Here is a 17,792-nt window from a genome sequence, read left to right on the forward strand (position 1 = left end):
TTGTTTTCCCTCTTAATTTGTAATGGGCCCATCCTTTCCTTTATAAGTTGTTGCTTTGTTCATTTAAGCAGGTCAGTTTTAGTTTGTTTGGTTGGTTTTTGTCTAACTGTTTTGATCTCATTTTCTGTTTGTTTATTTTATTGTAAGAAATTTATGAGTTTGTAAAGTAAAAATGTTTCCCTTGGGTTCAAATAAAGACCCATTTTTCTTTGTGCAAAGCTTGTGTTCCTTGTTCTTGGCTTCTCTGTCCCTCACAGTCACCAATGGACACCTCACTTGCCTACGCCCAGGAGGTGGCCATTCTACCGGTGGAGTGGGCCCTCACTCTGATAGGGCACTAATATAGTCTCTGTTTCGTGATTGGCAGCCCATTAGAGTGGCCTTCAAAGTACACACACACACAAAAAAAACAGCTGCTCTGATCACAGGAATTGATTTGAGTGCTTAAAGGTATAGCGGAGGATCTTTCCAAATTTTAGATAAGACCCGCCCTCTCCACTTTTTGAAAAGTTTGATTGATTCACCAGAATGATTGACAATTAGGAGGACCAATAGTTTAGACTACCCACCAGGAAGTAAAACATCCTCCGCTATACCTTTAATATATACTCTTGAGGGCCCGGACCAGGCAGAGTAGATGTAACGACTGCTCATCCTCAGGAGCAAGAAGAGCATTTACATTTACGCATTTAGGCAGATGCTTTTATCCAAAGCGACTTACATTGCATTTCAAGGTACACATTTTACATTCTTACCAGTTCTCAGCTCTTGCTTTCCCTGGGAACCGAACCCATGACCTTGGCATTGCAAGCGCCAACACTCTACTGTTTGAGCTACAGGAAAGAGCAGAGAGTGTTATGACCTGAGCTCTGAACGGCATGGAGAGTACTGCCATCATTTGATATAATTTGTCAGTTGATGTGCCAGTTCAGCATCAGGCCCATCCAGGAGTCAAATGCTGACCTCCCGTTGATAAGGGCTCTGGCGCAACCGTGGGTCACCCTGAGATAGAGGCGTTGCATATGGTATGTACGGTCCTGAGCCCCAGACGTTCCAGGCTAGATCAAGATCAAGACTAGACAGTCGTCAAGATAGGTCAGGATGCGTACTCCCAACACAACTTGGTCAGTTCATCACGATCTTTGGGAAAGACCAAAGCAGTTCTCTGCAGGGGCCCGCAGGCTGTGCCCCAACTGCAGGAACTCCTCATTAAGGTGGCTGTGGACGGGCTCTTCTGAATCCAACCACTACAAGCCGGGCTCTTCATCAGCCTCAGTCAAGACATGGATAAGTTTGGCGTCCAGACCAGGTCTGACATCACCTGGCTCCTTAGGTGGCAGGGGGGAGTCCTCCATGGAGTTTGACCACTCCTCCACATCAGAAGCTGCCAATGACAAAGTGTTATTAACAAATTCCTCCTCAGAACCCAGATAAACAGACTAAACAGCTCGCACCAGACAAGGGCGCTGGTCTTCGCAGGAGAAAAGCACAGGGGGATCTCCTCGCTGTGGGGAGATTGACGCACGCAGATCTGGACCATCGTGAACTCACTTAATAATATCTGCTCGGCCCCTCGATTCTGCTGTTAACTCCTCTCAAGCTCCAGAGAGGAAGAGAATGGCAAAGCACAGGGGGCGGAGTTGCTCTCTTTAAATAAAGTACCCCCACAAGTGCAGCGAGGCAAGACTCGAACCCATGCAATGAAAAAAGTTTGTCTAGGCATTGTGGTAGATTTTTCCCCTATTTCGCACCTGACCTAAGTCTACCTGGGTCTCGTCTACAATCGACGTCCCCTAACTTCTACAGTCAACGTTAGTTTCTATATATTTATACTCTAACGCGTCTAGACATCAACGTCGGCTGAGTCTAATCCTATACCCTTGCGCGTCTACACATCGATGTCGGCTAAGTAGTCTAATCCTTTACTTTAACTTGTTCCCCTAACTAACTTGCTGCGCAGCAATAATAAACAGACAGACTTCAGCAAATGTCCTTCAAATGCTTTAATCACGGCCGGGAGAGTTCTCGAGTAGTTCTCAGAGAATCCACCAAGAAGATGATTTAATCATGGCTGGAGGATCTCAGACAAATTTCAGATAGAATCCCACCAGCAAACAGGAATACAAACAGGTTTTATAGGATAAAGACAGGCACAACAAATAAAAATCATTGTTACTAACTCATGACTTAACTCATGTCACCTTCTATCAATATGATTGGCTCAATTGGTAAAGCAAGCAATTGGTAAAAGGTAGATTACTATCTTATCTATTAAAAATCCAACACAGCATCAACATGGATCTGTGCATTAGGTCTTAAAGTGACAGCAGCCATAAAATACCTGCTGCAGTCCGTGTTAATGTTGATCAAACAACTAAAGAGAAGATTTTGGCTGAATAACATCAGCAGTTATCAATTTATATTTTAGTAGCTAATATATCAATTTACACTGAAAACTATGCAAGTGTTATTTTTACATTTGATTAATTTATTACATTTCTTTTGTGGACTTTTACCAGACTAATACTGTTAGTAGACCTTCCTGAAAAAACTTAAAGCAATATTTATTTAATTTGTATTTTTGGTACTTTTCTGTACTGTGTCTTTGTGCTTATTGTATCTTATGTAATTCACAGTGGTGTATTTACAAATAGATATTTTATATTCATTTGTTTTGTTTCTATAATAGTGATTTGCTCGAACATTGATGTTTTGTTTACCATAGACATTTATTTAACATGTCAAAATATAAAGCTTTTTTTTTTTTTTATTACAAAAAGATCCAATACTGTTAAAGTACCGGATCGATAATCAGTATCGGTAAAAGCAGTAATACCGATAAAACCTTACTGATACAGTACACACAAGTTTTTCACAGCCTCATATATTTTCTAGTGCCTTTAAAAGGAGACAACCCTTAGAAATGTTCTTCCACAAACAGGACAGATGTAAGGCTTTTTATTAGGTAGCTTATGTACTTCTGGTGGTTCTTCAGTAATGATGGCAAAGCAAATGTTTTACTGCAGTGATCACAGTTAAATTGCCATACAGCAGAGTGAGAGCATGCAGATAACACCACAGTTCCATTTAAATCTCTTCTCACACAGATGACATGCATAAGGCATCTCTTAAGTGTGAATTCTCACATGAATATTAAATGTTTTTTTACAGGTGAAACTACTTCCACACTGGGAGCAGGAGAAAGGCTTTATTCCAGAATGAATTAACATGTGCTTCTTCAGGCTTCCTTTACATACGAAAGAGTTTTCACATTGAGAGCAGGTGAAAGGCTTTATTCCAGCATGAATTAACATGTGAGTCTTAAAGTATCCTTTACGTGTAAAAGTGTTTCCACACTGAGGGCAAGTGAAAGGCTTTTCTGAGGTGTGAGTTACCAAATGATCATTAAGGTGAGTTTTCTGTGTAAAACTTTTCCCACACTGGGAGCAGGTGAAAGGCTTTATTCCAGCATGAATTAACATGTGCTTCTTCAGGCTTTCTTTACGTATAAAAGTCTTTCCACACTTAGGGCAGATGAAAGGCTTTTTTGAAGTGTGAATTAGCACATGATCATTAAGTTGTCTCTTCTGTGTGAAACTCTTTCCACACTGAGAGCAGGTGAAAGGCTTTATTCCAGTATGAATTAACATGTGCTTCTTCAGGCTTCCTTTACATATGAAAGAGTTTTCACACTGGGAGCAGGTGAAAGGCTTTATTCCAGCATGAATTAACATGTGAGTCTTAAAGTATCCTTTACGTGTAAAAGTGTTTCCACACTGAGGGCAAGTGAAAGGCTTTTCTGAAGTGTGAGTTACCAAATGATCATTAAGGTGTGTTTTCTGTGTAAAACTCTTGCCACACTGGGAGCAGGTGAAAGGTTTTATTCCAGCATGAATTAACATGTGCTTCTTCAGGCTTCCTTTACGTATGAAAGTCTTTCCACACTGAGAGCAGGTGAAAGGCTTTTCTGAAGTGTGAATAAGCACATGATGACTAAGTTGTCTCTTCTGTGTAAAACTCATTCCACACTGAGAGCAGGTGAAAGGCTTTATTCCAGTATGAATTAACATGTGCTTCTTCAGGCTTCCTTTACATATGAAAGAACTTTCACACTGGGAGCAGGAGAAAGGCTTTATTCCAGCATGACTTAACATGTGAGTCTTAAAGTATCCTTTACGTGTGAAAGTATTTCCACACTGAGGGCAAGTGAAAGGCTTTTCTGAAGTGTGAGTTACCAAATGATCATTAAGGTGTGTTTTCTGTGTAAAACTCTTTCCACACTGAGAGCAGGTGAAAGGCTTTATTCCAGCATGAATTAACATGTGTTTCTTCAGACTTTCTTTACGTAAGAAAGTCTTTCTACACTGAGAGCAGGAGAAAGGCTTTATTCCAGCATGAATTAACATGTGCTTTTCAAGGTATCCTTTACATGTGAAAGTGTTTCCACACTGAGAACAGGTAAAAGGCTTTTTGACTTCGGCCATTTGAATGCTGCTTTGTGAGCAACTGTTTTCAGTTTTTGAGCACCTTAATGGCTTTTCTCCAGCGGTGACATCATGAGCTTTCTGATGTTGATGTTTCTCCTCCACTTCATTCAGATGTGGTCTTTCCTCTTCCACTTTCATCAGTCCTGAAATGAAAACATTAAAACGATGAAAATCAATTGGGACAATTGGAAAATAAAAGTAAACGTTCGGAAAAAATGTTGGAAAAAAAAATAAAGCGACGTTCGTCTGTTATAGGACAACTTAGTTTGAATAAACGAGCAGACACTGATTAGCTACTTGATCGTCTAAATTAAAAAAAAATTTTTTTTAGATGTGTAGTGTTCAATGTTGTCATCGATAGAGATACGCAGATGGGGTATTAGCCTATTTCATCCGCAAATGCATCACAAAACTCATCCGCACCAACGTTTTTTGACCAAATTTCAAAGCCGCACCCGCCTGCTACCCGGTGATTGTTTTGCGGTCTGGACGATGCAATGCTCTGCTGATGCGAGCCGCAAGAAAGCCCTTGTCTGTTCTAGAAAGGATGCAGCAAAGATATTTAATGCTAATGTATGAGACATAGGCCTACGCAGAGTTTCATTCATTTACGATGAGATGTGCTCTAGTTCACAATGCAATGCAAGTGAACGTGGCGCACCGGCTCCTCCATGTCACGGTTATTATATTGTCTGCTATATAAGCTTTTTATTTATTAAATACATGCAATTGGTTGATGAAACATTTATTAAAATGAAGATACAATATATACAAAACGAAATTTGCTTTAAAGAAAGGCTTTTAACAAAGCAATGCAAGTGAACGCGGCACGCCCACGCCTCAATGTCACGGTTATTATATTGTCTACTATATTTGCTTTTTATTTATTAAATACATGCATCTGGTTGATGAAACATTTATTAAAATTAAGATACAATTTGTAGAAAACGAAATTCGCTTTAAAGAAAGGCTTTCTACAAAGCAAAACTTAATGAAGTGTTAAAAATCATGTCTGACGATTTACAAAACAAAACGTCATTAAGTGGTATATATTGTGATATATTGCGCATCTTATGATCCTATCTTTTATTACAATTGTTGTTGAGCTAAAATCGTATAGGCTATATACACACTGTATATGTTTCTTTTATCAAACATGTTTGGGGCCAGTCAAGGGGTAATTAAACTGCACGATCAGTTATCGGTTATGATACGTTGTTTATTATTGCAAATGTTTATTGCTAATGTTTATTATTGCAAATGTTTTTCATTTGTTTAATAAATCTCATAATGATGGCACATCACTATATCATAGTCATAGCTTTTATTTCTATCTCAAATGGTTGGCGGTTGGTAGCCTACTTGGCAAAGAATCAAATACAGTTGGAAACGACGTAGACTATTAATAACACAGACTGTTAACAATTGTTTTTAATTAGTATTTAAACATTCTCTACGATAAAAAAATGTTTGTAAAAAATATTTTAATAACACGGTTTTGGTGGTTATAGAGTTCTATGACGGTGTTCAACTATAACCGTCGGTCTCACGATTATATAGGCTACTAACCGTCACACCCCTAGGTCCAATAGCTCACAACTATTTCAACTAAATTCGGTGCATTTGACAGCTGCTTTCAAACGGTATTGTGAAAAGTATTTGCATAATCTGCATTATTTCACACCTCATAACATTTTATAACTACAGCCACTGAATCTGATCTGCTACAGGGAATCTGCAGGTATCAGCACTTCAAATATAATACTTTTTAATACCATTTTCAAGACCTTTCCAAAAAAGGACCTGCATGTCACTTTAATCACGCTACACAATTACATGAGCTTTAATGAATTGTGTTCATGCATATACATCAAATTAGAGCATGATTCCATCAGCTTCTATGCAAACACACTAAATCACCAGCTCAACAGAGATTTACTAATGAACACTGAACCCTTTGCACTTTTCTGACTTGAAGTAAATGGCTATAGATGTATATGTGATGAAATTTGGGAAAAACCACCACATGGTGAAATTTTACCTATTACAGGTTTTGATATCATATGGAAGCTGGTATCAAGCCCTTTCCAAATTTGTTTATTAGGGCCCAAGCCCTGAAAGGGCGAAGGCCCTATTGTTTCCGGTAGGATTATTTATTATTAGGGCCCAAGCCCTGAAAGGGCGAAGGCCCTATTGTTTTCGGTAGGATTATTTATTATTATTATTATTATTTTGTCAACCTTTCGGGCACTTTTGGGGTTCTTAACATGCTCGAAAACTCTTGAAATTTTGCACACACGTCAGAACCCGCGGCCATCAGGGCCGGACTGAAGCTGGTACCCGGGCGTGGCAGGGGGGCTCGACAGTGCCCCCTGGAATGGTGTCCGAAAACTTGGTCCATAAATCAAACACACTTGCATATAATAATATGAAACTCAGTACACATATAGAACTCATCGGGCCGAACAACTTTTGTGCTCTAAGTTTTACGCCAGCCCAACAGGAAGTCAACTATTATGTGTTGTTTGAAAAACGCATCCTCTGGAATTTGAAATACTCCTCCTAGAAAATTCGTCCAATCACAACCAAACTCGGTCAGCATAAAGACAAGACGTTGAGGATGCTAAATTGCGGACGGATTTTTGATATCTCGAACGGTTTGGCCGTGGCGAGGAAACGAATTTATAGCGAGAAAAGATAAACAGGAAGTGTGTTATAACTTCTGCATACATTAACTGATCTTGATTAAACTTCAGCAGTGTGTTCGTTGTAAGAGGCCAATCACATGGATGTGACTATTGTGAGTCAAAGTTATAGCGCCACCAACTGGCAGCAGGAAGTGTGTCCCTTTCAAAATGCTTTGAAATCACCCTCTTATTTTTACCCGATTTGCTTCAAACTTTATGTGTACAATGTAAACACACGGCAGATGTAGACCTATGAAAGGATTTTTGATATCTTTAATACTGTTGCCATGGCAACGCTTCAAACTTTAATATTCTTTTTTGATGCTTTTGAGACTCTTAACATACTTGAAATTGGATGAAACTCGACAGACACATCACATTTATTAGCCAGTAGACATGTGCAAAGTTTCAGAAACGGGCGTGGTGAGGGGCTCAGTAGCGCCACCTTTAGTCATAAGTGGGGGGGTTAGTCTTATCAACAGCAACAAAACTTGGTATGTGTATTGTTCTCATCAAGACGGACAACTTTCTAATTGACATTAACTACCTCCGACCAACAGGAAGAGAGATATTTTGGTTTGAATGTGGATTTTCTGAAGAATTTTCTCTCCCTCTCTCTGTGTTTCTGTGTGTGTGAGGGGAGGGGGGATTTGACTATTGCTTTTATATTGTTAATCAAGGTTTCAGGGGCTTTTGGGGTCCTTAACGTGCTCAAAAACTCTTGAAACTTTACATACAAGTCGGAACCTGCGGCCATCAGGGCCTGGCTGAAGCTGGTACCCGGGCGTGGCAGGGGGGCTCAACAGCGCCCCCTGGAATGGGGTCCGAAAACTTGCTCCATAGCTTGCATGAATTAATATGAAACTCGGCACACACATAGATCTCATCGGGCCGAACAACTTTCGTGCTCTAAGTTTTGCGCCAGCCCAACAGGAAGTCGGCTATTATGGGTTGTTTGGAAAACGCTTGCTGTGGAATGCGAAGTACTCCTCCTAGAGAATTCATCCAATTAGGGCTGGACGATTTTGGAAAATAATCTAATTGCGATTTTTTTTACCAATATTGCGATTGCGATTTAATATGCGATTATTTTTTAAGCTCTTTATCTTTTCTATTTTTCAACAAAAACAAGCAATAAATCATTGTAAAATAGGGAAGGGAATCTTTAGGCACCTCATGAGCCGATACATTTTTTTTCTTTAATTGATCTTATTAATAAAACTTAAAATATTTAATTACATAATTATAATTAGGCCTACTTATAATAATTACACATTAAAAAACTAAATTAATGCAATTACATGTTAATAATTTTAACAAATATAGCTTCAAAACAAATAACAAAGAGGGAAAAAAATATTACAAGCAATAAACAAAGAGTGCTTTCAGTATTTAAGAGTAGGCTGTCTGAACGTGTTCATCTCTTTTGAAATTATAAGATGTGGTTTGTCCTGTTTGTTTAATAACTGACTGTGTCACATTACCGGTAAATTCGCGTCATAAAAGCATTTTGAGATGTAAACGTACATTTAACCAAGTAGACTCGCTCACAGCCGCATGCTCAAATGCTCTTCGCAAAACGCACGTGAGTATTTGAAATTGAAAGCAGCTTCTGTCGGTGATTTTCATATTTTTAATATATAAGCCAACTGCATTCCAAGACATATGATGCCTTCGTAGAACATTTGTTAGTAAAATACCGGCGGGCGAGACCGCGCACTAACTTACTGAAGTAACATCACGCAGACCGCGCGTATCTCATATCTTGCGCAATGAAGCCTGAATGTCCTTGTAACTCGCTTCAACTTTTCCGAACTTTATTAAAGATTATTTCTCGTAAGGTTCGAGTGGTGTCGTGTGTGTGTGTGTGTGAGAGAGACAGAGGAATTAGAAGCAAGCAGAATACGGTTGTTTATAAAGCACGCGCGTCGTACACGTCTGTGTTTAAAACTAAGCTCAGACATATACAATACAGAATCGTTGGAGAGAATCTATAACACAATATAACATAAATTAAACATAAACTGTTATTTCCTGTAGCCAGGTCTATATGTGTCCATAGACTGTAAAAAATAGTATATGTCGCGTGCCAAGTTGATGCTTCATCTGTAAATCAGACTGGTTTACTCTCGCGTGTCACGTGACCAGACTATAATCGCAGCTTTGCGGTTTAAAAAATCGCATTTCATCATATCGCGATATTATCGCAAATGCAATTAATCGTTCAGCCCTACATCCAATCCCCACCAAACTCGGTGTACCTGAAGTCAAGACATTGAGGATTCTAAATTGCGGATGGATTTTTGATATCTCGAACGGTTTGGCCGTGGCGAGGAAACGAATTTATGGCGAGAAAAGAGAAACACGAAGTGGAATAACTTCTGAATACATTAACTGATCTTGATGAAACTTCAGCAGTGTGTTCGTGGTAAGAGGCCGATCAGATGGATGTAACTATTGTGAGTCAAAGTTATAGCGCCACCAACTGGCAGCAGGAAGTGTGTCACTTTCAACATGCTTTTGACAAAAGTGGGCGGGTTAGTTTTAACTACAGTAAAAAAAAAATAGTTTGTATATTGTACTCATCAAGCCGGAAAACTTTCTAATTTACATTCATTAGCTCCGGCCATCAGGAAGTCAGATATTTTGGTCTGAATGTGGATTTTTTTGCAAAATCAGCCTCTGAATTTTTAGCCACTCCTCTTAAACTATTTATTTTATTCCCACCAAACTTTTTCAACATGATGAAAATACATTAAATATGCTAAATTATGAACGGATAATAAATATCTCAAACGGTTTTGCTATGGCGAGGGATTAAAGTAATGTCCAAAAAGGAAACACTAAAAGCTTAAAATCTTCTAAAAATGTAATTATATACCATTTATTTCTATATAAAAGTATACAAATATTACAACTGAACCCATTTTTTTTCTGTTTTTAAAAAGAATTTTATTCTAATTTTAATCTAAAATTAAAAACAGTAAAGTAAAAAAAAAAGTCATACATAGGGCTATTCTGCCCTCTTGTGTCCAAAAGGACATCAAAATAGTATATAAAACTTTTTACCAGGTAGGCCAATATTGTATTTAAATATACATTTATTAGGTATGTGTCTGAGGATATTTTCCCACCGGTTAATCGACGTGTGACACGAGCGGGTGCTTTTAAATTGCTAATATAAAAGTGAAAGAAAAATACGGACGTCCGCACGGACATTGATAATGTTGCACACACAAATCACACACACGTTGGAAAGAATGATACTTTTAAACATAACACTAAACCGCCATTAAGTGTCGCCAGGCGACCGTCTTAATGAGTGAGTCATTGATTCATTCGTTCAAACGATTCATTTGAATGACTGAGTCATTCATGATTAAGACATATGTTTATGGATTGATCATTCAATCTTTGAGTCAACCGATTCGTTCAAAATGCTGAATCATTCAGAAATGAGAAAACACATTGCTGAGAGATGCGCGTGATGATTCTGCTGTGATCTTTTTGTTTAACTATTTTCGCTGCTGAAACAGAACAAAAACAGTCAATATTGCATCTAAAATGTAAGTGACTTGATTGTAACTGTTTTTTAACCTGTTGTATGAAATCAATGTCACAGTTTCAATCGTGATTGTATTCAGGAAACAGCCTTCTCGTCAAGTGAGGTTGCTTAACTGTTATAAAATATATCAAAACTCCATATTTATTATTTTTATAGTCAGTAAGTTGTTAACTGAGTTTGTTTTTTGTGTGCTGATCTCATTTGTTTACATTTCTCCTGGAGAAGCTGCATGAGCCTCAGCAGCGCAACCTTGTTACCATTGATCAACTGATTACTGGTAATCCATTTATTAACAACTGCTGATTGCAACTTAAAATGAATGTAATAAAATTAGAATAATCTCTCGTTTTAGTGATTCCCAAGTTATTTTTTTGTCATTGACGTTCTAATCAGGCTACTCTGGTCGGGCAAGTAAAATTCTCTTTCAGGTTGGCCTATTGTATTTATATATAAATATATTAGGGATGTGACTGTGGGAAAATTTTCCCACCGGTTAATCGATGTGTGACACCGCTGGGGGCTTTTGAATCGGTAACTTAAAAACGAAAGTAAAATATGTTCGTCCGCACGGACATTGATAATGGTGCAGAGCGAGCGCATTGCAATCTTGATATCGCAGTCTGTTCATTATAGCCTTTATAAAATATAATAATAAAATAGTCAACCTAACATATAAAAATTACACTGCTCTGAATAGTATGAATTGTACTGACTATTTAAACACAGTAATCACCGCTAAACTGTGATGTTTCCAAGCACATATTTGCGCATGTGAAGAGGATCATTTTTCCCTTCAATAGTGGAACGTGAGTGAAGTACAAAGCCTATAATAAACAAATGTTTAGCATCCAAAAAATGTAATATATATATATATATATATATATATATATATAAACATACTTAAAAAAATAATAAAATATATATATATATATTGTTTTAGTTTTTTTTGTTATATATACATATATATATATATATAAATATAGCTGCGAGCAGCGATGGAGGGCCCAAGCCGGTGAAACCGCCACCCCGATGCCTTTAGTGTAACTAAAGGCACCAGGGTGGCGGTGCCACCGGCTTGGGCCCGCAATCGCTGCTCGCAGCTATATTTATTCTTATTTTTCTGTCAACCTTTCGGGCACTTTTGAGACCCTTAACGTGCTCGAAAACTCTTGAAACTTTGCAGACAGGTCAGAACCCGCGGCCATCAGGGCCGGGCTGAAGCTGGTACCCGGGCGTGGCAGGGGGGCTCAACAGCGCCCCCTTGAACGGGGTCCGAAAACATGGTCCATAAATCAGACACGCTTGCATGTAGTAATATGAAACTCGGTACATGTATAGATCTCATCGGGCCGAACAACTTTCGTACTTTTACTTTTTACGCCAGCCCAACAGGAAGTTGGCTATTATGGGTTGTTTGATAACGCATACTGTGGAATTTAATGTACTCCTCCTAGGAAATTCATCCATTCGCCTCCAAACTCAGTCAGCATGAAGTCAAGACATTGAGGATGCTAAATTGCGGACAGATTTTTGATATCTCTAACGTTTTGGCCGTGGCGAGGAAACAAATTTTTGGCGAATAATGGAAACAGGAAGTGTGTTATAACTTCTGCACACATTAACTGATCTTGATGAAACTTCAGCAGTGTGTTCGTTGTCAGAGGCCGATCACATGGATGTGACTATTGTGAGTCAAAGTTATAGCGCCACCAACTGGCTGCAGGAAGTTTGTCACTTTAAAAATGCTTTAAATCACTCTCTTATTTTTACCCGATTTGCTTCAAACTTTATGTGTATATTGTAGACACACAGCAGATGTAGACCTGTGAAAGGATTATTGATATCTTAGATACTGTTGCCATGGCAATGCATCAAACTTTAATATTCTGTTTTGATGCTTTTGAGACTCTTAGCATGCTTGAAATTGCATGAAACTCGACAGACACATCACATTTATTAGCCAGTAGACATGTGCAAAGTTTCAGAAACGGGCGTGCTGGAATGGCTCAGTAGCGCCACCTTTTGACCAAAGTGGGGGGTTAGATTCATCTACAGCAACAAAACTTGCTATGTATATTGTTCTCATCAAGTTTGGAGAACGCTTGCTCTGGAATTTGAAATAATCCTCCTAGGCAATGTTTTCAATAGGGGGAAAAAAATATATACATATATTTATATATATATTAGGGCTGGGAATCGATTAAAAAAAATTAACTAATTAATTGCACAATTTCTGTAATTAATTGTAATTAATTGCAATTAATTGCGCTTCCCCCAAGCTTGTAATCATCAATATTTAAACTTAGAATCACCTAAATAAACAACACAGGAAAAAAAGGGAACAGAAAATAGCCCTATATTAAAATATTAAACATCAATATATCAATATATTATTCTTTTTCAATAATCAATCAACATAATCAATTTAACAGATTATTATTATTATTATTATTTTATTAATTATTAAAACAAAATATAGTCCTACAAAGCTATTATTACCAGAGCATGTGATCAGAGCAGGTCATTTTACCATTGTTGCCCAGCATGGCTATACCAGCTCAGCAAACAGAAGTCAACAGAGAAATTTCACGTTACTTGAGTGGACTTTACTTTTCCAGTGCTTAGTACATGATTGAAGCCTTTGGGCCGTTAACGACAGAGCCGCCGACACACACACACACATGGAACGGAGAGCTTGGCGCTGCTGGGCCATTAACGACAGAGCGAGCCGACACACACACACACACACACACACACACACACACACGCACACGCACACGCACGCACACACACGCGCGCGCGCGGAGCACAGAGCGCGCCGACCGACCGACACACACACACACACGCGCGTGACCGCCGAACATGGAGGGGCGGGACGGCATATTTCGGCCTTTTTAATAGCAGACGCAACAGGAAATCATTAAAACGAGGCAAAAAAAAAAAGTGCTGCGTCAATTGCGTTATTTTTTTTTAACGCGTTAAACATTTCAAATTAATCGCAAAGATTAACGCGTTAATTCCCCCAGCCCTAATATATATATATATATATTTTTTTTTTTTTAAGTGACAGAGAATATTACTTATCTGAGATATATATATATATATATATATAAATATAGCTGCGAGCAGCGATGGAGGGCACAAGCCGGTGACACCGCCACCCTGGTGCCTTTAGTGTAACTAAAGGCACCAGGGTGGCGGTGCCACCGGCTTGGGCCCGCAATCGCTGCTCGCAGCTATATTATTTTTTTGTATTTGCTTGTTGGTAGCAAAAGTTATGTTTATCTGAAGTCGGCCGATCGCTATGATTTTCTGGAACGGAATTTTGAGAAAAACAGGTTTAATTAACTGTCACCGTCGGGACGCTTGGCACTCTTTTTTTTAAACAGGATTGGCGCGAAATGCGCACTAATACACATTCACAGTACATGTTATGTGCTTTATTTTATAGGTATACTATCTTTTTAGTGTTAAGAGACGGACAGGTGTATGGGATATACGGCGATTGTTTCGTTTTTTTCACCTCTGCCGGGCATTAGAGAAAATGGTCGCATAGAATGCATTAGAGAAAGAGAGTATTTTCAGCTTGACACTATCGCTGTTTTTCTGCACTAAACAAGGGAATTTTGCCAAGATATTTTCAGAGATAAGAGAAAAGATGTTATAGAATAATAATTTAATGAAAAAAAAAATTACAAAAAACTGACATTCAAACTATTTTGGAATTTACTGAAAACGACCCAGCGACGGGTTTTCCCAGATCGCATCACATATGGGAGAGTCAAAAGACCATTCAAAATGCAATTACCAATTGGAAATAAAAATTGTACAAATAAATTATTGTTAATATTTTATTTGTATTTAGCCTTCATACAAACAAGAAATGTGAAATCACCGTCAAATAATAATAATAATAATAATAAAGACTCAACTTATTAATATTAATAATTTAAACTTTTAACTATAGGCTAACATAAGTTGATATGATTCTTATAGATTGAAAAAAGTGCTTCAGCCAGGATATAGAATCTGAAAAGTGCTCGGAGTTGCTGCAGAAAAAAAAGAAAAGAAAAAAAAGTGAGCAACAACAAAAACACATGTTGCTGAGGGACACTGAGTGTTGATGACACCCTGAATTCATTCCGACTGATGAATCTGAATAGCCGCATTTCCACTGTCGGGCCAGTGCGAGCCAGGGCTTTAAATGGGCCGTGCCGGGCTAATAGCTTTGAGCCTGGAGCACCGGGCCCAAAATCTGCTGTGTTTCCACTGTCGGGCCAGAAGCTTCACAGCGCTTCACTAAAACACGCCCGTAACACGCCTCTCTGGAACAACGTCACACAAACCCATCATTTCACCAACAAATGGAAGTTTTATCAGAAAACTAATCAGAAAGAAATCACTGGAAACAGCGTGATCGTAAAACAAACATGATAATAGCGACGGCTTGCTGGCATTTTTGTTGTTTAAGTGAATATTTAAAACAAAAGAAGAAGCTCTTTAACCCTCTGAGGTCGGCAAACGCGCCGGCACGTTTTGCTGGATTTTTTTCACATAGTAGCTAGGGCTGGGCGATATATCGCACGATATTGTTATGCGCATCTCATCAGTAAAGCCGGTTCCTTGATTAGTAGTAAATCGCCATCACCTGCTTTCAGATGGAGCGGCATTTACTACAAAGAGCCGTAGTTAACTGACAAGCTGAGCCATATCGCATTAATATCGCGGACGTATCGCCAGCGATAATTAATGCGATATGGCTCAGCTTATCAGTTAACTACGGCTCTTTGTACACAGCAAAAACTCCAGTATTAAATTAACACTCCTGGTAGTGTATGAGTCCACACTCAAGAGTGTTGAAGTTAATGAGATAATTAAGTGATTAATTTAGTGATGATTGAACATTATTGAAGACACCTGATGTTAACAAGCAGAATCACTGAAGGAGAAAATCACAAATTGTAAGTTACCATTATTGTGATGGGTATTTGCTTTAGTTGGGCTCTTGACCCTTTTATGTGTACTTTAGATTTTGTTTGGCTGTTTTATCTGAGTTATAACTGCCAGATGAACAAAGAATAAAGTGATCTGATGGTGTTGGTTATATTATGACAATCATCATTTGAGCTTGATCACTGAACTCCTTATTTGCTTATTTCTGACTTAAATTGATATTGTTGACCACAGAATAACTGTGATTCTGCATAAATATCCAGAATTTTAGATGTAATATAAAGGATTTCTTAAAAGTTGTTAAAAAAAAAAAAAACTTCTTTTAGGCACACACAGACCTCAAGATTCAGTCTATGCATCTCAACAATGGTGACGAGCAGAATATTCAATTACGAAAAGTAAATTACATAGGCAATTCAGATCATGATTTATTCATACCGCAATGCATGATGGGAGCCATTAATGAGTTGTGATTGGTGGCAGACACTGCAACATGCTTTATTATTGTCACCATTGTTGAGATTTACAGGCTGATTATTGATGTCTGTCTTTCTAAAAAAAAATAACTTGAAAGTATTTTGATCAGAACAATGTTTATTAAATATTATGGGTTATACGAAATATACTGAAATTCATATGCTGTAGAATCACAAAGCTCCTGCTAACAAGGTAAACCAAAAACAATCTCAATAAGTTTCATTTTTCAGATCACAGCATGATTGTCAAAACATAACCAACACTATCAGATCACACTTTTCTTTGTTCATTTGACTGTCATTTCAATAACAGCAGACAAACAAATTTTAAAGTGAATGTATAAGGATCAAGAGCCCAACTAAAGCAAACACTGATCGCCAAAACGGTGGCTTACAATTTGTGATTTTCTCCTTCAGTGATTCTGCTTGTTAACATCAGGTGTCTTCAATAATGCTCAAGCATCACTAAATTAATCACTTAATTATCTCATTAACTTTAACACTCTTGAGTGTTAATTTAACACTGGAGTTTTTGCTGTGTAGTAAATGCCGCTCCATCTGAAAGCAGGTGAAGGCGATTTACTACTAATCAAGGAACCGACTTTACTGATGAGATGCGCTTAACAATATCGTGCGATATATCGCCCAGCCCTAATAGATATAATAAGACATTATTTATTTTATAATAAAAAAAATGATTTCTTATAATGGGCATACCAAAGTATTGTGAAAAGCTTTTAACATTTCATTTTGGTGAACCACCATTTTAAAAAGTCTGGGGGACTGAAATTTTACAGAATCCCAGGAATTACCTACAGTATATATATATTATATATATATATATATAGAGAGAGAGAGAGAGAGAGAGAGAGAGAGAGAGAGAGAGAGAGAGAGAGAGAGAGAGAGAGAGAGAGAGAGACAGGCAGGCTAATAATACATTTTAATTTGGGGGTAGAAATAGTCATACAACAATAGTTAATATATGTTTTACTTTATCCACCTTTATTCGTCAAACCTTGGGGCTTTTATTTAGGTGGAAAACCGCAGGAAGACTTCTGTAAAACAGGCAATTTTTGTCCACATTTGAAACGTTGATTTAAGACATTTGAATGGTAATTAACGCCTTGTTTTTATATTAAGGAATTCAAGACTTTTAAAGGATCCATGGTGTGCACCCTGTTTAAAGCTTTGTTTGCTTAATGTACCAAAACATTAAAGAATGAAGAATAGACACCAACCTCCTTGTTCCTCGTGTTTTATTCTCCAGGGTTCTGGTTCACTCATGTCCTCCTCACTCTCCTCTTTAACAAACACCATCTTCACAGCAGCAGATCTCAGTTCAGTTGACACTACTCCAGATATTCCTGCTTGCCTCAAAACTTAGTCACGTCTATGAGGATGGGAACATTAAAGGCATTTACTGACCTGATTTAAAATGTATCCTTCTATACACTAAAAGTGCATTTCTAACTATTTTATATTAAGCCAGCACCCTCGTCAAAACAGCAGAGACTATTCTGTAAACGAATCTTCTTCCTCTGATGTTTAATGGTGGTTGGTAAACTAACGTATGTGCTTTACCGCCACCCACTGGACTGTAGTGTGAAGCGTCGCGAGGGTTGGG

At 38.1% G+C, this 17,792-nt stretch overlaps 1 protein-coding gene across 2 annotated transcripts in view; it reads right to left on the bottom strand.

Annotated features, from left to right (window-relative positions):
• Positions 1 to 17,713, bottom strand: part of LOC309507232 (uncharacterized protein) — a 37,367-nt gene extending 19,654 nt beyond the window's left edge. The window contains exons 1-2 of one of the 2 annotated variants that reach the window (XM_082181368.1): positions 17,407 to 17,708; positions 2,943 to 4,630 (exon numbers count right to left, since the gene is read on the bottom strand). In XM_082181368.1, coding sequence (XP_082037494.1) covers positions 3,129 to 4,630; positions 17,407 to 17,485 — 1,581 coding nt within the window. In that variant the 5' untranslated portion in view covers positions 17,486 to 17,708 and the 3' untranslated portion in view covers positions 2,943 to 3,128. Of the gene's footprint in view, positions 1 to 2,942; positions 4,631 to 17,406 lie in introns of those variants that run through there. The other variant, XM_082181370.1, reaches the window with a different exon arrangement.
• Between the last annotated feature and the right edge of the window lie 79 nt (positions 17,714 to 17,792).

Source organism: Leuciscus leuciscus, assembly GCF_965113295.1.
Source record: "Leuciscus leuciscus genome assembly, chromosome: 1".
Lineage (NCBI taxonomy): Eukaryota > Metazoa > Chordata > Actinopteri > Cypriniformes > Leuciscidae > Leuciscus > Leuciscus leuciscus.